Source organism: Daphnia pulicaria, chromosome 5, assembly GCF_021234035.1.
Source record: "Daphnia pulicaria isolate SC F1-1A chromosome 5, SC_F0-13Bv2, whole genome shotgun sequence".
In the NCBI taxonomy this organism is placed as follows: domain Eukaryota; kingdom Metazoa; phylum Arthropoda; class Branchiopoda; order Diplostraca; family Daphniidae; genus Daphnia; species Daphnia pulicaria.
In genome coordinates this window covers 3738451-3757630 of record NC_060917.1, presented here as the reverse complement: position 1 = coordinate 3757630, position 19180 = coordinate 3738451, and the positions used below count along the sequence as shown (strand labels likewise).

The 19180-nt window shown below is 41.3% G+C and overlaps 2 protein-coding genes and 3 long non-coding RNA genes across 9 annotated transcripts in view; 2 read left to right on the top strand and 3 right to left on the bottom strand.

Moving 5' to 3' along the window:
* Positions 1 to 11990, top strand: part of LOC124341473 — a 172030-nt gene extending 160040 nt beyond the window's left edge. For all 3 annotated transcript variants that reach the window (XR_006918290.1, XR_006918288.1, XR_006918289.1), the window contains 2 exons: positions 11239 to 11383; positions 11601 to 11990. This is a non-coding gene — a long non-coding RNA (uncharacterized LOC124341473). The remainder of the gene's footprint in view (positions 1 to 11238; positions 11384 to 11600) is intronic.
* On the top strand, positions 382 to 10215 carry LOC124340939. 2 transcript variants are annotated; one of them, XM_046793777.1, is made up of 11 exons: positions 382 to 710; positions 2819 to 2901; positions 6835 to 7095; positions 7200 to 7732; positions 7802 to 8108; positions 8587 to 8739; positions 8829 to 9287; positions 9352 to 9421; positions 9495 to 9563; positions 9676 to 9706; positions 9821 to 10215. In XM_046793777.1, the coding sequence occupies exons 2-11, from the start codon at positions 2836 to 2838 to the stop codon at positions 9900 to 9902; spliced, it is 2031 nt and encodes a 676-aa protein (XP_046649733.1). In that variant the 5' UTR covers positions 382 to 710; positions 2819 to 2835; the 3' UTR covers positions 9903 to 10215. The 2 variants fall into 2 exon arrangements, with proteins under 2 accessions (XP_046649733.1, XP_046649732.1); XM_046793776.1 differs by having other exon boundaries at positions 2809 to 2901.
* A 453-nt stretch (positions 11991 to 12443) lies between the features above and the next one.
* Positions 12444 to 13537, bottom strand: LOC124341479. The gene is made up of 3 exons (XR_006918307.1): positions 13418 to 13537; positions 12990 to 13316; positions 12444 to 12928 (listed from the first exon to the last, which is right to left on the bottom strand). It is a non-coding gene; the product is annotated as an uncharacterized LOC124341479 (long non-coding RNA).
* A 292-nt stretch (positions 13538 to 13829) lies between these two features.
* On the bottom strand, positions 13830 to 14432 carry LOC124341540. The gene is made up of 2 exons (XR_006918443.1): positions 14065 to 14432; positions 13830 to 13954 (listed from the first exon to the last, which is right to left on the bottom strand). It is a non-coding gene; the product is annotated as an uncharacterized LOC124341540 (long non-coding RNA).
* A 169-nt stretch (positions 14433 to 14601) lies between these two features.
* On the bottom strand, positions 14602 to 17546 carry LOC124341069. Of its 2 annotated transcripts, none has more exons than XM_046793981.1 (6): positions 17135 to 17546; positions 16902 to 17072; positions 16176 to 16468; positions 15627 to 16115; positions 15055 to 15562; positions 14602 to 14953 (listed from the first exon to the last, which is right to left on the bottom strand). In XM_046793981.1, exons 3-6 carry the CDS (start codon positions 16455 to 16457, stop codon positions 14790 to 14792), a joined length of 1443 nt encoding a protein of 480 aa, XP_046649937.1. In that variant the 5' UTR covers positions 16458 to 16468; positions 16902 to 17072; positions 17135 to 17546; the 3' UTR covers positions 14602 to 14789. The 2 variants fall into 2 exon arrangements, with proteins under 2 accessions (XP_046649937.1, XP_046649936.1); XM_046793980.1 differs by having other exon boundaries at positions 16176 to 16479; positions 17135 to 17545.
* Between the last annotated feature and the right edge of the window lie 1634 nt (positions 17547 to 19180).

The following is a 19180-nucleotide window of genomic DNA, read 5'->3' as shown; positions in this document are numbered from 1 at the left end:
TCGCTGACTTGAAGTCTAGAAAGGAGGAGGGACCAAATTTCCGAATAGATAATTGACGTCAAATGATTGAAAGAAACAAGACTCCTCCTCGAGAAAATAAAAAAACAACAAAAAAAGCTATTCCCGTAGTGCGTGTTTTCTGTTGTGTGGCCTCCACCTGAGTCGACGAATTTATACGAAGCGGAGGCGAAATGAGAAGGAGGTGTGCGCGTGGCGGAGTATTATAGAACCTCTCTCTCTCTCTCCCTCTTCTTTTTTACTGTAAGGGCATCATCCCCAAAGTTACTCGGTGCGTGTTACGAGAAACACACAGAGACGAACGAAAAAAAGAGAGAGAGAGAGAAACACGACGAAATAGAAAAAGCAGAGACCGAGCGCCCGCCGACTTTAGTCTCTTGCGGTTGGTTGTCGGTTGCGGACCTCTCTCTCCCCTTTTCGTCTCAGATATAACACAACAACAGCTAACGAATTTCCTCATCATTCTTACTAAGGCTTGTAAAACAACCAAAGTTGGACTAGTTGAAACTTTTTGATCCAGCGTCGACCTCTCTTCCCATTATTACTGCCTGTCGGTGGGGGGTGAACACTGAACAACCCTCTCTCCATATCGCCACTCGGGATTATTTTCATTCAAAAAGACACAAGGAAATTGACCAAACAAACGAGGGAGCAACCGAATACAAACCACCCCCCCCAAACAAATAATCAAGGTAAAGACTAGAACCATTTTTTTTTTGTTTTTTACTTTTTCCTTGCGTAAATTTTCTTTTTTCTTTTGAGATAAGCAAAAATAAAAGGTTAGGAAGGGTTAGAGTAGAGATGGGTATGAGGGTGGGGAGTCATTCGCGCACGCCCTTCTTTTTAGCTTGTGATGAAAATTAGCTTTTTTCTTTTTCTTTTTTCTTTGCTTCTTTTTTTACTTTATTTTTGAATTTTTAATTTTGATTAGAACCCTGTTATTGCATAGGTTTTTATGTTGGGAATAACCGTATGTCGATTCAAATCTTTCCAAGTCAACACAAGCATTCTTACGCTGAATTTGGTATAGAGTATTCATTTTTCATTTGGAGAATGCGAGAATGCGTCCACAAAAAGACCGTTTATCTATTTACAGTAAGCGTTTCGTTTATTTGTCTGGGTCACGAATACCGTGCTCTCCTTTTCCGGGTGGAAGAGCAATGTGCCTAGCTGAAAGCAATCCATCTGTTTTTCGTATTCCATCCCTATTTTCGTTTCATCTATTACGTATATATTAAGTTGTCTCTATATTTATGCCTGCCCTCTTTCCCCCAAAAAACGACCAAGGAAAAGAAGAAGCTAAAAGTTTTTCTTGGAAATTAGTCGGTCAGAACAATTTTTCTTGGGGATTTTTCAGAAGTAGTTTGATTCGTAAAAAAAGAAAAAAAAAAGAAACGACATTATTGTCATGGTCAACGCAACAGTAGTCGGTATCGCTAATGGACAATTGGTTATGCCTGGCTAGACCGTAACGTCGAAAAGAACAATTAAAAGAGAATAGGGTCGACGATAAGCGCAGACGCAAAAGTCGACGACGACAATAGCCAGCACAAAAAATGAACCAAGTCTCGACGTGTTATCCCTGTTATAACGGCTTTATTATAGGTTATCTCTTGCAACTTAATATTTTCTGGTTCTAGTCGCTCTTCGATGACCACTGTCCTAATGGTCGACATTTTCCCCTCGGTTTCCCCTTCAAGGCTTCAAAATGTCGGGCCTCATACTTACTTAACTTGTTTCTTCTCCTAGTCAATAGGAATTGATACCGCGACATCAAAGTCGAAACGCACGATTGTGGGCTTTCGATGCTGCACCTGGATGCCCTTATAAGCCCGTTTGTTGTTATAACAGAATTTCTCCAGCAACGGCCAACGTATAAAAACAACAACAACCCAAAAACCCAAGCACGCCATTCCCGTTATGTGTGCGTCGTATCAAGATCTAGGCACTGCAGCAGTGTATATAGCTATAGCTATACTGTTGTATTGTGTAGACAATTTTGTACACTTTATATAGTATAGCTTACAGTTTCAAATTTCATTCGTTTGCAACTCTCTCCGCTGAAAGAGAGAAGAACCCCCCAAAACGATCTTCCCATACCAGCCGGAGAATTTTGGCATCTTACCCAAGGTAGCGTGATGCAAAAGAATGACTCACTTTGCTGCTTTCAGTCTACAAGGAAAAAAAAAGAGCCAATTTTTTTCACCTCTCTCTTTCTCTCGTGGTGACACCCAACAGACCTTCAACCGTATATGGTATGTTTTTTTTTAGCAAAGCTGTGGCTGGCCTGGCTGGCCTGGCTGGCCTGGAATGGGAATATCGCTTCTTCGAACGGCTGGCGTGCTGGATCTAGCTATCCGCGTGTACTGTGTAACGAACAAAACGTGTAGTAAAGAGATCACTCAGAACCGCCCTATTCGAATTTGTATTTATAAGCCAGCGTGAATAATGCCAGAACAAGTAAGAAAAAAGAGGACAACAACAAAAGGCTGTTTTGCCTGTTATATTATAATTTGGTCACGAGGTTGATGGTTGTGTTTTGGCAACGCCTTTTGATTCCTTGGAAAATCCTGCCGGCCTCTTCTTCGCATGACGTTTCGTGGGTGTCGCTCATTTCGCTCATTTATGCTGGCCAAGTTCGAAAGTCTCGTCATCGACGTCTCGTTTATCATTCGCTAGATATTTTAGATATCGTCGCTACAAACTCTCTCTCGTTTCAGACCGTTTGAATACTGATTTTCTATCTTGTCTTTAATTTCACGTTTCCTTTTTTCCGTTCGCTCTTTTCAGATCGGTGCTGCACAACTCAATCGGACAATGGCGCTCGTCGACAATTTCCCTGGAAACCATCAACACGGAAGTTCCCGACTCATGATGATCCAGGTAAAAAATTTCAATTTTTTAAATAAGGAACCCTCTTGCGAATCGTATAGTAGTTGTTGCGAGATGAATTTCAGTTAGCTTGCATGCATATTGCATTTCATATTGCTAGGTCATTTCAAAAGTTGCCAACAGACAGTTTTTACTTTCCAGTTTCGGCAATAATTCTGTTGGGTTGGATCATGAAATCTACTACGCGAGGCAACCGCGCCACACGCAGAGATGGTCACACGCTCTTTATGGCAAAAACGGGTCCAAGGGAAAGTGAGGGTGACAATAACTTTCAGTCGTTCATGGCAAGATGGAAAAGCGTGAAAAAAATGAGTTCATTCTCTTCAGCTCGTTCAATGATACGAGCTACAACAGAGTAGTTATTAACATTTATGTATTGTAGAATTACTCTGAAACGACAAGTAGCGCAGGACGGTATAGTCAATTGAAAAGACTCGTACAATTATACATATCTGTAGGTATTTCATTCCAAATTCCGACTAAATTCCAGAATTCCTTATTTTCCGGTTAGTGCAATCGAACCTTTCAGTTCTGGAAAAACACACACAAATGTTAGCGCAGGAAACAAAACAAATTATTCTTTGTCAATCACGTACCATGTGTAAAGGATATTCACTTGGAGGAACCCAAAGTTGGCAAATTGTTTTCTTATGTTAGTCGATCTGCATATGCACAGTACATTCAAGAAAAGGAGGAAACGGGAAACGAAAAAACAGAGAGGAAGGAGTTTTTGGTCCCGCTGTCGGAGACGATAAGAGAAAAATTGTGGAAGCGGAACAAAGTGTGGTTGTTGCTCAAAGTCAAGTAGAAATGTTGTTGGCACAAGTATATATATGGATAAAAGAGAAGAAGAAAACTGGTTTTAGCCGGCGATGGCTATTCTCGAGTCGTCGGCCGCGTTTATTGCGCCATTGCCACCGAGAGAGGAATAGAACGAGACACAGAGAAGAGCCGAACCAGGCATGACAAAAAAAAACATGGCCGTCGGACGCCACCGGGCTCCCGCCAACATCCGTTCCGAGTTAGTGGTCATCGGTGCGCTGTTTACCACCGATTCACATCACCGCCTACCGTTGCGTATTTTTTTCTTTTATTATTATTCATTTCTTTATCTTGGAAAAAGAAAATTCTCTTGATTGAGATATTCTTCCTCCAATTGCATCCGCCAAAGACGCGGAGTAAATTAAATCTCGTAAAAATATTGAAAAAAAGAGGATAAGACAGAAGGTTTTACTCTTTGCAATTTTAGTTTTGTTTGTTACTTTCTCAGCATTTGTATAGTCCCTATGCCAACATGGTATTGCCGAAAGGTGTGATGGCTATCGCTGAGTGACCGTGACGCCAGTCTGTATTTGCGCGATCCATTTAGTTGACTGCATGACTGCAGTTGGGCCATCGACCCATGCTGGAAGTGGTGTAAAATATACGTACGTAGGATGCAAGGGCCATACTGTAGATTCCAAGGAGAGAGAGAGAGACGTGGAGGAAAAGAACCAGAAGCTCTCACCGCAAATACAACATTTGTCTCCTTGGAAATTTTTCTTTTCCAACACGCCCCCTCCCTGAAACATACGTTCAGTCCACCACAAAAGTCCTTCGAATTGGATTCTGCGGGAAATGCGCAACAGAGAGATAATTACTTTAAAGAGTTGGACGGAGAAACAAAAGAAATACCATCAGTTCCCTTTAATCTGCGAGTTTCCTTGTTCAAGAACGTAAAGAAGAATAAGCAAACATGCCATAATTTTAAACCATAATTTATCTCAAACTAGATGTCTGAAACTGAACAATTTTTATGTATTCTCGAGGCAAAACGAGCCAAAAGAAATGAAAGAAGAAAAAAAAACAATCGATTTTTCACGAGCGGCAGACCGAAAAGAGCCAACAAAATAAAACACCAAAGAAACAGAATGACGTTAAAATAAAATAGAAGAAAACAGATCGCATGTTTTGACTAGCTGTGTACTAAAAACACGACGCCAACACCTGGCGCACAAGATATACAAGTGCAATCAGAGTGGAAACAAAAGCGGAGTGGGCAAGAAAGCGTTAGAACACACACTCTATAGGCATTCTATATCGACCGGAAGTGTTTGCAGCAGTGAGGACGACAAAAGTCGAGTTTACATAGAAGAAGAATTCATTCTTGAGAGAGAACGTAAATAGTCATGGTCTGCCACTTTTATCCCGTCACATTCTCCGACAGTCATTAAGAGGCATACACACACACGAAGGAATAAATTATTAGACAAACATGGGAAGTATAAGCGCTAAAGTTAACACCTTTCTCAATATGCTATATAAGTATATATAGGTCAAATCACTAAATTCGAAGCGAAACTGTTTGTAATAATAATCTAACTAGAAATCTAAGACATGCTATGTAACATGAGGAACGCCCATGGATTTCCATCGATTCGGTTCAGTCCGTCTCCGCATAGTTACAGAGATTTGACATCACGAAACAGCGGTGACCTTGATTACGTCGAGCTCAATGCCCCATCGATAATTGCGACGTCATTGCCAAACCGATTCTTGGGCCTTGATTATAATCCAGACCTTAGAAATTGATTTCACGCATTCTGCGCATGTGATGAAAGCAAGGCGGAATAAAACTAATCGAGATTTCTAGCAGCCAAATAGATTTTTTTTCCCGAATGATTTATAATATTATCAATAAAAATATAGAGCTCTAGTGGCATTCGTGTTTGGGACGCATTAATTTTGTTTTTAGAAATTATGGCACGTTGATGACAAAACAATGCGTGACTAAATCGTTTAGAAATCGCATTTTTACCCCCTTGTTTCGTGCGTGAAATGGTGCTGGCGTCTTCCATTCCATTCGATCTCGTTAAGGAGAGAAATTCCGTCGCTCTACGACTTTTTTGTCCATTCATTTTCTCATTCCATGACATGTCGTTTGCATTGACCCAGACGGTCGTAACACGTCGACACGGGGGGGAGGTCAGCGTTCATTAAGACTATAAGCCAACCCCAAATGTCGTTGCGGAAGTAAATTTATATACGGAATATGGTTTAATGGCGAAGTAAAAAAAGAAAAACATAAACTGACAACGCGCATAGTTAGTGGAAAATTGGACTTGCTATTTCATTGTGAAGCTCTGGCGTTTTTTACGACTTTTACGTTTTCCAACTATCTGGTGCGTGCAAGCAGAGCCAACTCGCCATTTCATAATAATGCGCGATGGAAAAGAGAAAAAAAAAATCACGCATCGCCGCTAATCATCCTAGCTGCAAAGTCATAACAGACTGCGATAATCTTTATTTTCTGGTTCACTTTTTTTTTTTCGCACAATTCACTACGTGAATTCTCACGAACAAAATAAAAACCAATATAAAAAAAATGTTTCTTCAATGACCGTTACAAGCATCCGCCATGTCTTTTTTTCCTCAGATGGTTCTAGAATCACGAGAATAGTAATAATAATACCCAGAGCTTTCTATTGAATTGTAGATCGGGCCGGCTTTGAACACACACACACACAATCAAGCAGTTGGTATCTCATACGCAATACCAATAAAAAGATCGTGTAGACTGTAGACGTCAGAACAGATCGATCAACAAAAGGGCACACCCTGTCGGTGCGCATGGGAGAACGAATGCACGAAACCGACCGAAAAGATACACGATGTAACGGCCATCAGTGTGGGTCAGTCGCATACTCGGTTCCGTTCTGTTAAGGTCCTTATATAGATCTCATTTGAATTCAAGAGTCATTTCTTTCTCCAAATAACAAATAATAAACTCATCGTTGCATCCTATAAGCGCGACCTAATCTGATTTGGTAAGGTGGATTATTCAGTTTTTCCTAGCCGTGTATGACGCTGCTGGGAAACAAGCGCATGTGCTGGCGGTTTATTCTTCGTTACATTTTTATTTGTATTTTTTTCTCTATCATTTAGGCTCGTTTCCAGCAGCGCCAGCAGGAGGAAAAAGAGCACAAGCTGTTCGCCATGTTGGAAGAGCAGCACGACGCGGCCGCGGGAGATGGGGGCGGCGGTCTCGGCTTGATACCGGCCACTCGGACGCACAGCAATGGCAGCAGCAACAGTCAGCATAACAGTGCCAGCAGCACTGCCTCTCTGTCATCCTCTATGGGTTCTTCGCTCGCCTCCTCGCTAGGATCTACCGGCAGTGGAATGGCTGTACCAGGAGGTGGAAAGGTATCAGCATATAATCTTCTTCCCAATTGCCACTCTGTTGAGCTAAAACTGCCCGAAAAAGGGGAAAAAAACGAAGTAATTTTGAAATGAATGTGGAATTTCAGGTGCGGCAGATGTTCGAAGACCGACGCAATCAAATTAACGGCCGGCCGCCCGTCTATTCCAAGAATGCCGAGAACCGCAAAAACATACCTGTGACCACAAGGGGATGGGACAGATCGCATCCACTGGATCCTCTGCCTTCTAATAACTCGCACGACAGGAATCTCAAGGTTCCTACCGGTCATAGCCAGCAGCAGCAACGCAGCCGGGCACGTGGTGTTAGTCTGGAGCGTGGAGCTCACGCTTTCGGCGATGGCCCTTCTGATAGCATCCGCCGGAGTAAGAGCCAATACCAAGTGGACGACGTCCCAGGTGGGATGATCCGCAGTCCTAATAAACGACCCACGCCGTCCGATGGCCAGCAGTTGCTGAACGTCTCGGCCACTTTGAAACCCAAGAGCATGACGTCTTTGTTGGACGACAATCAGAACAACGTCAACAACCATTCAACCAGCAACAAGACGATTCCGAGATTCGGATACAATCAGTCGCCCGTGCGAAACCCTTCCCAGCGCTACCAGCAGCAAAATTACCGGTAAATTTATAGCTTTTTTTAGTCATTACGTGACCAAGTATAATCAATCAATTTTGATTATATTAACAGAGAAGATGTCGTGGATGGCGGAAATTCAGGAAGAACAGTTGGCCAGCAGTATCGAGGTAGAAGCCAGACCAACGATGAATATCAAACAGCTGATCGGACGGATGAATCCTCGAGGCAAGCCGCCAGTCTGGCAGCGGCCGCGGTGGCCGCTGCTGCCGAAACGACCCGTCGTCTAGAGCGCGAAAAAGCGCAGATTCAAGCGGAAGCCAAACGACGCGAAGAGGAGCTCATGAACACTATCAGACAACAACAACAACAACTCCAACGACTTCAGCAAGCTGCTTTGCTGGCTGAACAAAAAGCTAAAGTATGCCTAACATCAATCAACCTAAATAAAGCCATCGCATATCTTTTGTTCCTATTCTACTACTTCTATGGAGCGATGTCGATCGATGGAATGAGCTGTGGGGTTTCGTAAAAAAACCGACCCACATTCTATAGTCCATGCAATCCCGTTGGTGAAGGTCAGACGATCAGGTCGCAGTTGTTGACGGATAGTTACATTCATCATTCAGCCGAATTGAACACAACTTTGGGGGTTACCATGACGACTTGGAGGGGGAAGTAAACAACACATGGTTACGTTCCCAAGTTTTATATGTTGTCATAACAACATTCGATTGATCTATCACACTGTTCTATCTTGTCTGTTTCATTATTCAAACGCTTTCACTCAAAGGGTTTAGTCGGGATAAAACGAGAATGCGATCTAAAGTTGATTTAAATAAATTTTGTTTTCTTAAAAAAAAATCTAACTTAACTAAATTTTTTTTAAATCATTCTAGGCAGCAGCGGCGGCAACAGCAACAAATTCACGGCCAACAAGGACCTCTTACCGACCACCGGATGAGAGTGATGATTCGAAATCAAGCGTTTCGGATGACGCTGTCATTTCTCCGCCTAGTTCCAGAGGCTGGAATCCAACGTCCACTGCCAAAGTATACATTTTGATATAACTTTTTATTTTTGGTTTATTTCGCTAAATCGTTTTTTTTTTTGTTTTTTTTTTTTTTTAATTTTGATGTAGAAATCCACGGTAAATCGTAACCATGAAATGAGTCCCCCACCGTCAGCACCGAAACCGAAATTGGCACCGAAACCGGTGCTGGAATCACCAACGCCAACCAAGAGCACTACAACTACAATGCCTCGCAAATCGATTTTTGCGACCGGGCCGTCAGCCGGTGGTAAAGACGGCCTGGTATCGTGTTCATTGTGCGGCCGCAATTTCGCTTCGGACCGAATAGAGAAACACGAAGGCATTTGCGCCAAAACCAAGTCCAAGAAGCGCAAGGTCTTCGACATCACCAAGATGAGGGTCAAAGGCACAGAAGCCGAGAGCTTCGTCCTGGCTCCACCTGGTCGCAATAACCAACAGAATACGCACACGACTAATAACAAGAAGCCAATTAGTGTTGGTCAGCACATTTTGCAACAGCAACAGCAGGCGACAAAGAGTGCTATTGCTCCGAGTGCCAAGGCATTGGTATGGATGCATTCGCGTTCTTAACATCTGAAGTGCAAATTTTGAATATGATTCTATCTCTCAGGAGGATGGCAAGAAAGCCGATTGGCGCAAAAAGCACGAATCTTTCATCGAAGCTATACGAGCTGCCAAAGGTTAGTTATGAGAATGCTAAAATGCTAATGCAAATTATACCGCATACTTACGATGTATGAATTTCCTCTTCAGCCATGCAGAAGCATCTCAAGGCAGGAGGGAAGGTGTCGGATCTGCCTCCTCCACCGCCGTCTGATACAAGTAAAAACACACACAAAAACTTTGTTTAAATATAATTCCAAAACCTGAATACTTATTTTTATTTGATAATTCTATTTTATTAAATTCTATTTTATTTTTAAATAAATTCCAGGTGACTACATTACATGTCCGTATTGCCAGAGGTCAGTAAATAAAAACAACTTTATAAATATTAGTTTTCAAATAATTATTAAAAATGCTTTCCATAAATTATTTCCAAATTGTGAATTCATTTTATTATTCCACTTCCTATTTAGACGTTTCGCACCAGGAGCGGCGGACAGGCACATTCCAAAATGTTCGACCATTTTATCCAACAAAAAAACTGTCCGAAAGTAAAACGATTTTGGGAGTTAGAAAGTGAAGGAGCCACTGATTAGACGGGACTAACCGCAACGGCAGTCTAGCAAAAAAAAACAAAAAAAAAGTTAAGTAAAAGCAACAAACCATTATGTAGCTGTATGTATGCGGTATGCTTTGCCTAGCTACGGATTTTCTGCAAGGAACGTATACTACAATATTCTCTACTATTTCATGAAAGCGTCGATCGCACTAAAATACAGGATACAGCCAGCTCCTTCAAAATATGACTAACAATTTATTTTTATTTCAAAATTAATGGATACGAAATACACTAAGGGCCGTTACACAAGTGAAAACTTCAAAATTTATTTGACACAAATTAAATCCAAAGTTGCTTCAATGCGGAATCGGGTGTTATATTGTCCAATGCTTCCTGAACCAATCGACAGACATCACGCCCGACTTCTTCCATAGATCTGCTTTTTTGGCTTCTTCCGGTTTTCTCATTTCATTCAGTAGTTCAGTAAATATTCATTCGACGACGCACATCAAGAACAACATATTCGTGGTCCTCGTCAAATTTGTGGTAAAGTTCACGTTTTTTTTTTTGTAATTCGTACTTCCGGTTTCGAGAATTATCCTGAGCGTAGAACTCTAAAAATCGTTAAGTTCTTTTGTCAGACATTTAAAATGTTTAAAATTCAATGGAGTTCAATTGTCGAACAATAATTTATTGGAGTTCTATTGTCGGGTAATTTTAATAATATTTTAAAAAGGAGTTCTTATGTCTTTTGAATTCTACCGTCGTATACAACGAAACTTTTAAAAACTATATAAAATATTGGGGTTCTATTGTCGGTGGAGTTCTTCTGTCTTTGGAGTGCTTCTGTCCTTTGGAGTTCTACTGTGTTTAAGTTACAAGTGTTCTACCACAGGTTCTACTATAATTATTATTTTAAAAATAAAAGTGTCATAGGGAAAGCTGCTGGAGTAATCTGGTGTTTATGCTCATTAGATTCATTTCGTGCCAGCTAGTGAAAGCCGAAAGGCATGTATAATTAAAGTTGAGCTGCTGCGCGCTGTCTGGAAGCAAGCAATCCAGCCGTTGCGTTCAGTCATTTGAACAGGAATCTAATGGCTGTCAATAGGTGGCAGTCAATAGGTGGCTGAAATTATGTCCACCAGGTAGCGCGAGTGTCTTCAGAGACGCACGTAGGCCATTTTGTTCCAAGACGCATGCAGAAATGGGCTGCTGCCGGTCGTGCCGACGTGACATTTCGCTCGATGAAAATTAAAAGGTATTTTTTGTTAATTTCCTATTTTTATTTTCCTATTGTTATTGAATTTAAAATGTTGATGTGAAAATTTACAGGTAATTTGGCTCGTAGAAACCAATTTGCCAATTCATTCAAGTTCAACTCAGGCTTGGAAGTGCCCGTACATTGCCGAAATGGCGTGCCTCGTGTGTCTTGCTGCCTGTTCTTAGGCGTACATCTCATCCCATGCAACAGCAAAAAGTAATTATTTTGATCAAATGTCTTGCAAAAGTACTACAGATTTAGTTAACATGACTAGAGAGTAGACCAATTTGCTCCGCTACTATAGAAATTTTGAATCACATATCAAAGTTATTTTGTTGGACTGCGTAGTTTTCTGTTGCTCTGTGTTCTCTTTTGTTATAATGAGTGTGTACACAGTTGTGTTACTCAAAAATAATTTTCTTTTCTGAAATAGGTATAACAAACACTTCTTTAACACTGTTGGTTACCTTGTTGCAGCCAAATGGTGAAAGGTGTGACGAAGACAGATGGAACCATTGTATGCAGCATGCGGTTGCTGTGATATTCAGAAGTAGCAGTACTGGTGTTATCCTGAAATTGCTGTGCTGTTGTAGCTAAGCTGTTCCATCTGGGTTCCTGACTTGAAAATTTTTATGTTGTTCTTTGCCTGCTAGTATTTTGTGTTGTGACTTCAAATAGTTTGATCTGTCGTCTTTTGAGTTTTCATTCAATCATGCAGTATACGACTGAGGCAACCTGATCAATGTCAGGTTTGACACAGTCGAGAACTGCTAGATAAAACAAGCTTTCTGCGCCAAACAAATAATAATTTGCATATAACTTGCATCATGTTATTATCGCGGTAGAGAAAGCGACAGCCCCCCCCCCCTTGGGGGCCACAGAAAAAATATGAATGTAATTATTATAAACTTTGATTATAAATAAAATTTGTGTATAATAAAACTTTTGAAATATTTTCGCGAAAATTGTCTTAATAATTTCGTGTAAAGGGAATTTTTTAAAATTTTTTTTCAAAAACAAAAAGTCTGGACTTAGCAGAAATAATAATGGGTACTTAGTGGATTATAAAAATTTTGGACTTTAAATTTTAGTGAATCATTAAAAGGAACTGAGTTTAAATATTATTAAAATGAACATAGTAAGTTTGAATTTGTATTGTTGTATTTTGCAAGATCAATTATTTGTAAGTTTACATGGCACTCAGAAATATTTTCTCACATCACGAAATGATCAGCAGGAGGAAAGGTACTTCAGGAGAAAATGGACATACACGTGATTTATCGATCAATCTTGTATTTCAGCAATCTTTCAACACATCCAGTGAAATACTTCAGAATTTCAATGTATAGGTCGGAGCAACATAAGTAGTGGTGACATAGTCAGGAGAATTGCTGGTGTAATACGTATGAACTTCAGATGGTAGTAGTTTGGAGTATACTTAATGGATAATACTTTCCTCGATGTAGTATACCAGGCAGCGTACGTGGTTGTGTAATAGGCGGCGTTTTCGGTGTAGTACTTAAGGGCTGCGGTGTTGTAGCTAGGTGTAGGGAAGACCGTGGTGTAGTAGACTGGAGCATCAGGGTAGTGTTTCAGTTCAACGTAGCACGAAAGAGCAGCTTTTGTGTGGCAAGTCGGGATGCGTAATACTTGGCCGCCTCAGCTCTGGTTGAGTAGATCGGGGCAGAGAAGTACTTTGCCACTTCTGTGTAGTACTCGACCGTTTTGGTGGAGTAATAAGCGGGAGGCTCGGTGAAGCAGCTGGAAACAGAGAAGTAATTAGGAGTGTGGATGCAGTAAGTAGCTGAGAACAGAGTAATACTTGGGAGCCTCGGTGTAGTAGGATGGGGCAGCATGCGTTGTCATGTAGTACTCCGTCGCCTTGGTGGTGTAGTAACTCGGGGCAGATTAATACTTCAGGGCATCAGTGTAGTGGCTCGGGGTAGCGTAGTTGTGGTATAAAACTCCGGTGCTTTAGTTGTGTAGTACTTGAAGACCTCGGTGCAAGGACTGGTCGTTGCGTAAGTTGTTGTTGTGTAGTAAGGCGGCGACGTTGCGGGAACTACTGGTATTCTCCATCGTCGGTACACCAGTGGTCGACCCAGCCATCAACACACAACACACAACAGCAGCAGGACGCCACAGTTTACTAGACAATAAATAAATTTTAAACATAAAGATTAAATAATAACAGGCATACATAAATAAAACAGTAGGATTGATACAAAACTCAGTTAAAAAAGTATTTACCCATAATTGCGAACCGGTTACACAATGAGGAATGCAGTTGGGGACAGATGCAGGTGGTAGTACTTGAGCGCTTCGGTGTTGTAGTAATTAGAGGCCTCGGTATAGTAGACACGGGCAGCATACGAAGTCGTGTAATATTCCGGTGCCTTACTGATGTAGTACTTGGGAGCCTCGGTGTAGTACTCTGGCTCTCTGGTGATGTAGCTCAGGGCAGAGTTATACTTCTTGGCGGCGGTGTAGTAGCTCGGGGCAGCGTAGGTTGTAGCGTAGCACTTCAGCTTTTCGGTGTTATAGTAGTAAATAGGGGCATCGGTGTAGTAGGCAGGGGCATCATAAGTTGTGGTTTAATACTCTGGAGCCTTGGTGGTGTAGTACTTGGAGGCCTCGGTGTAGTAAATGGCCGTTGCGTATGTTGTTGTGTAGTAAGGCGGCGGCGTTGCGGTTTGGTATCCGCCATACCCAGGGGACATCGGCACACTCGTCGTCGACCCAGCCATCAACGTTACAACACCCAACAGCAGCACGACGCCATAGTAACTAGACAATTAATAAATTTAAACAATGATATTCAATCAAACTGGCATATTAACAAATATTAAAAAAATTGTAGGATCCATACAAATAAATATATGAAACAGAATATTTACCTATGCTTCCGCACTAGTAATACGATGAGGAAGGCAGATGGTGACAGATAGTGCGCTGCAGTTGATGCCGTGATGGAGATGCTCACTCGACTGACTTTCCTTTGCCTTTTCTCTCTCCTTTTATACGATTTTTTTTTCTCACCCTTACCTCTAAAGCCTTGCGGGTGTTGTACCTGCTTGATAATGATGCAAAACGTCCGTCCTCACCCAACCTCTACACCGCTGCATGACACGTTTTTCTCCGTGACCTTCGAGCCGCCTTCGAGTGTGACTGTCCTTTCCTTCTGCATTTTGACGTTGCTGGGGATGGGTTTACAACAACCAATATCAAAATGAATACCAAATGGTTATGTAACACATCCCGTACTCACCCAGTCCCTACACCACTGCATGACACGTTTGACGTAAAAGTTCTCTGTGACCTTCGAAAGCGAAAGTATACAATCTGGCCTTTCTTTCTGCAGGTTGACGTTGCTGGTGGTTGGGATGGGACTACAAAACTACAACTTTAATATTATAATAATAGTTAACAAAAAGTTTAGTATTGATTCGGGTTTATTGCCGACAATTTATGTCGATAAAGAACCAAGTTATATAAATGCATGGAATATAAAAGTGGCATATAAAATATAAAGAAAACTATAGAGTAAAAAATATAAACACTATTAAGCGAAATTATTGGGGGAACCGTTTAGGACTAAATTTGCTGAGCTTTTAGCAGCAGTTTAAGCAGAGTGGTTTAGGGCTTTGACTTCATCCATAAGTTTTAGAATCCGATCGGATAAAATTGGATTGTCGCTTAGTTTGTAAGACGCCATTAAGGTTTTCATCATTTCTTCCATTTCAACACTCATTCCGACCTGTCCCTTGATTGTCTCCATGCCCATCTCTGAATGAGATAAAAAGAGGATTTCCAAACATGTTAGTAATGTATTTCGTGTTTTCGTGCGTAAGAAATAAAAAAAATTGTAGAAGGAAATAAGGCATTACCTGGTGTTGGTGCCTGAAGTATTTCTTCTGGTAATAAATTACCGAGGGCTTTCTTGTTCAGAGCATTAGCCAGAAGCATGATGCACAAAAACATCCACATCAAGGATCTTTTCTTGTACTCAGCCAAAAAGTCTTGCCACGTGCAATCGTCAAGTGAGATGCCAAGGAGTCGCAAATCAGCAGCCAACGTGTCAAAATAGTAACGTAGTAAAACGAGCATGTGCTTTTGTCTTGTTTCAAACCGTGTGCTTGTATAGAAGAAATACAGGATGTCGTTGAGGGGATGGCCGATCCTCGACTGTTGAAAGTCAATCATTCTCAGGGAAACTGGGATGGAAGGAGATTTTTCTCCGTCTTGAGTTTGACTTTCATCAGAGTATTTGAACAGCATGTTGTTAATCCAGTAATCTCCGTGCAAGACGCAGCCCAAAGGACCGCTGCTCTCTACTGTGTCCATCAAGATGATCTCGGATAAACGTGGCAACAATTCTGCTAGCCATTCACCTAGCTGGTATTGATTATAAATCAAAATTATTCAAGATTTTACGAATATAAAGTATTCAAGTACTTACGTCTGGCCTTTCTTCTTCTTGGGCAAAATCGAGGAAACTCTTGGCAGCATTTTCAACCATTTTCAAGATTCCTACCTCGATAAATGTTTTCTCTTCTATAAACTTTGCAGAAGGTGGAATGTGGGATAATTCGCCAGTTGATGGATCCTTCCACTTTCTCATTGCACTTATCGCCAAGGCGTGGTAATGGGCAAGTGAAGTCAGTGCCATGTGACAGTGTCGATAATCAATCCCTTCTACTTTATCAGCCATACGATATCCGGCTGCTTTGAGATCCTCCAGGAGAGTACAAGTTCCTGATCCATCCGATTCGCCCTGGACTATCTCCTCCAAATGGGTGTAGTACACATCCGGAACATCCAGTGGGATCGGCTGGTCGACGTGCATTTCCCGCAGGAGTCCGAAGAAATTCTGGTAAATGTTTATTTCGCGGGGATGGGAGCGTGACTCGCAAGCCATTTGTCGCATAAAAGGATTCGACGGCAGCACCTGTAGAATTATAATTTTATCTGACTGTTGTTGCTTCAGTTAATTATAAGAACATAATACCTTAACGAAAGTACTCAAAGTGTATCTGGACGTGTCATCTTTGGCATTAGGTGGCGTAATTTGAGCCGTTACAATGAACGTGTCGCTCTGGAAATTATCACCAATTTTTGAGCCGGATCCCACCTTGACGTGCAAATGTCCAAACTGCGGAATGTCATCGAATGTGATGCCATTAACATGTTCAGCTGCTAGCGAGACCAGTTGGGATGCAAGCTTCTTTTCCTTAAAAAGTGTCGTCCAGAATAGTTGTTTTTGCGCTCGACTCTTCATTCTATCGCCCATTATTTATAAATCTGAATTTCACCTTGAAAATGTAAGTGTATATTAATTTCTAACTTGAGATTCAAAGAAGGGACAAACACAGTCACATAAATTCTGAATCTGAATCGACAGCGTCAACAACTCAACATGAAGTGCACACACTTTCCAATTTACCAGCTCTATCGTAAAACCTTGACTATAATAAACTTTGAATTTTTACTTTTCCTGTTCTCTCATTCCTTTCCTTCAAATTTCCGAACCAACCAGCCACAAGCCCACAACGCCATCTCTGGAGCTTGCTATGCGTAGCTCAAGCTTTACAAATGTTTATGTAGCTCCGTGACTCTTTCCAATGTGAATGTATACTTGATAAGTTCATGGCGGCAAGATCAATGAAATTTCCGGAAATTTCAGTTTCTCAAGCATTCAAACTTTAGTTTTATGTTGTCTTGCATTGCTTCTTACCTTCACCCGCGTAATAGTTGTAGTAAATAGGAGCTGAACGAACGCTGCTTTCGATGGGAATCCAAAATGTCACTGAAAGTAAACACACGTACAGGGATAACGGGACTTTGTGATAAAGTCGGTATGATAATTTGAACGGATAAGGTTGACGGTAATAGCCTGTCGAGTGTCCTGAGGGTTAAAACGAAATTTTTAATCTAAATGTTTTATACAACTTTCTGTCGACTATTTACCTTATTGCGATCTACTCTCTCGAGCGTTGAAGCTTAAACTGCAACTCAACAGTGACAAACAGCCACATAGAAGTAGTCTACAGTTCGACATATCAGAAGCGGTTGCCTGAAGCGAGTGGGGCAACACGGAGCATACTGAAGCTAACTTGTATTTTCAGCTCGAAGGAATTTGGGAACTCTAGAAAAATGACTGGTCGTCGCGAACGGGGATGAGACTTTTGTGAACGGATGATGAAAACCAACTGAACGAAGACGATCGAAGACGTCTCCGAAGGCGCCTACAAGAGGAAGACGAACAGAGACGCCTCCGAAGACGAACAGAGGCGCCTCCGAAGACGTCAAGAAGATATCGAACAGAGACGCCTCCATAGACGCCAAGAAGAAGACGAACACAGGCGCCTCCGAAGACGTCAAGAAGAAGAAAACGAACAGAGGCGCCTCCAAAGACGCCAAGAAGAAGAAGATAAACAGAGGCGCCTCCGAAGACGCCAAGAAGAAGAAGAAGAGCTGTTACGTCTCCAAAGAGAACTTAGAAGCCGCGTTAGATATTTAATGTGCACCCTTTTCAGGAATTTTCTTGATTGCTTTAATACGCTCCTGCAGATGGCCACCCCGGACCTACTGAGACGTCCATGCCCACGTCATTATTTGAATGACTTTCTAAAAGGATCAAGTACGTTCATGGCAGATTTCCCCCCTTCTTCTTCTAACATAAAAAATGAAATGATAAGAAATAATCCTAAAATAATTACCAAAAAAATGTAAAGAACGAACCTTCACTATGGCATCCTGCTTCCGACAAGGTAGAGGAAAATTCACTCATAAAAGTAAGCGTGTCTTGATCTATGTGTAGGCGTAGAGGTAAAATAGAGACCTGTAAGGAGACCAACGAAAATGTCTTTCAGCATTTCTTCTTTAAACAAACATTCATAGAAGAGCTTAATACGAACAGCACTCCAAAGCCGGAAGTAACAGCTCTTCTTCTTCTTCTTGGCGTCTTCGGAGGCGCCTCTGTTTATCTTTTTCTTCTTGGCGTCTTTGGAGGCGCCTCTGTTCGTTTTCTTCTTCTTGACGTCTTCGGAGGCGCCTGTGTTCGTCTTCTTCTTGGCGTCTATGGAGGCGTCTCTGTTCGATATCTTCTTGACGTCTTCGGAAGCGCCTCTGTTAGTCTTCGGAGGCGTCTCTGTTCGTCTTCCTCTTGTAGGCGCCTTCGGAGACGCCTTCGATCGTCTTTGTTCAGTTGGTTTTCATCATCCGTTCACAAAAGTCTCCATCCCCGTTCGCGACGACCAGTCATTTTTCGTTCCCAAATCCCAACATTAAAATACACCCTGGTAATCGCACGTAATATTTTTTAATTTTTTTACTATATAAAATCACATTGAAATTTTAATTTTTACCATATCACAGAAAAAAACGCTTATAACTAAAAAAAAAAAAAAAAAAAAAAAAAACAGACATCCAGATTTTTTATGTTTTTGAAGATATACTAAGCTATAATATCTATCCACTGTCTAAATAAAAAAAATCTGTGACTTACCCGCGCCCGAAGATCTGACGGATCGGCGTGGATTATAAAAACCCTTTTTAACAGTGTACGCAGTAACACAAGCGCACTTCAGAAACACGACTGGGATTTTTTCAACAAAGCAGCGTTAACACATCGGACTCACGACATCAAATAACGCGGACGCACATCATTAATTAAGGTTATTTATGTACAATTCCACGAAAAATTTCGAATATCTGCGAGCTGAACACGATTCCTTTGGATATACGAAACACGGTGAATAAGATATTACCCAAAACATGGTGTAATATTAGAATGGTGTGGGAACTTATGGTTGGAATCGGCTATCTCGAATGAAGCCAGTTTCCGGACAGGAGGAGGAGTTTAGTGCAAAAGTCAAAATTCTTGACCGTTTTCCACAAAATTTTCATTTTTCATTTTTTTTTTTCAGCCATGGCCACCACGTTATAATTAACCTTGACCATTTATGTGTAATTTTGTGGAAAAAAAGAAAAAAAAATGTGACTTTCCTATGT

What these genes read in the sequence shown, in the direction of transcription:
- LOC124340939 (XM_046793777.1), top strand. Translation starts at nt 2,836, where the DNA reads ATGGCGCTCGTCGACAATTTCCCTGGAAACCATCAACACGGAAGTTCC. An exon ending in CTGTACCAGGAGGTGGAAAG is followed by an intron (nt 7,096 to 7,199) that starts GTATCAGCATAT and finishes GTGGAATTTCAG; the next exon opens with GTGCGGCAGATGTTCGAAGA. An exon ending in CTCCGAGTGCCAAGGCATTG is followed by an intron (nt 9,288 to 9,351) that starts GTATGGATGCAT and finishes TCTATCTCTCAG; the next exon opens with GAGGATGGCAAGAAAGCCGA.
- LOC124341069 (XM_046793981.1), bottom strand. Translation starts at nt 16,457, where the DNA reads ATGGGCGATAGAATGAAGAGTCGAGCGCAAAAACAACTATTCTGGACG. An exon ending in CTTTGAGTACTTTCGTTAAG is followed by an intron (nt 16,116 to 16,175) that starts GTATTATGTTCT and finishes ATAATTCTACAG; the next exon opens with GTGCTGCCGTCGAATCCTTT. An exon ending in AAGAAGAAGAAAGGCCAGAC is followed by an intron (nt 15,563 to 15,626) that starts GTAAGTACTTGA and finishes AATCAATACCAG; the next exon opens with CTAGGTGAATGGCTAGCAGA.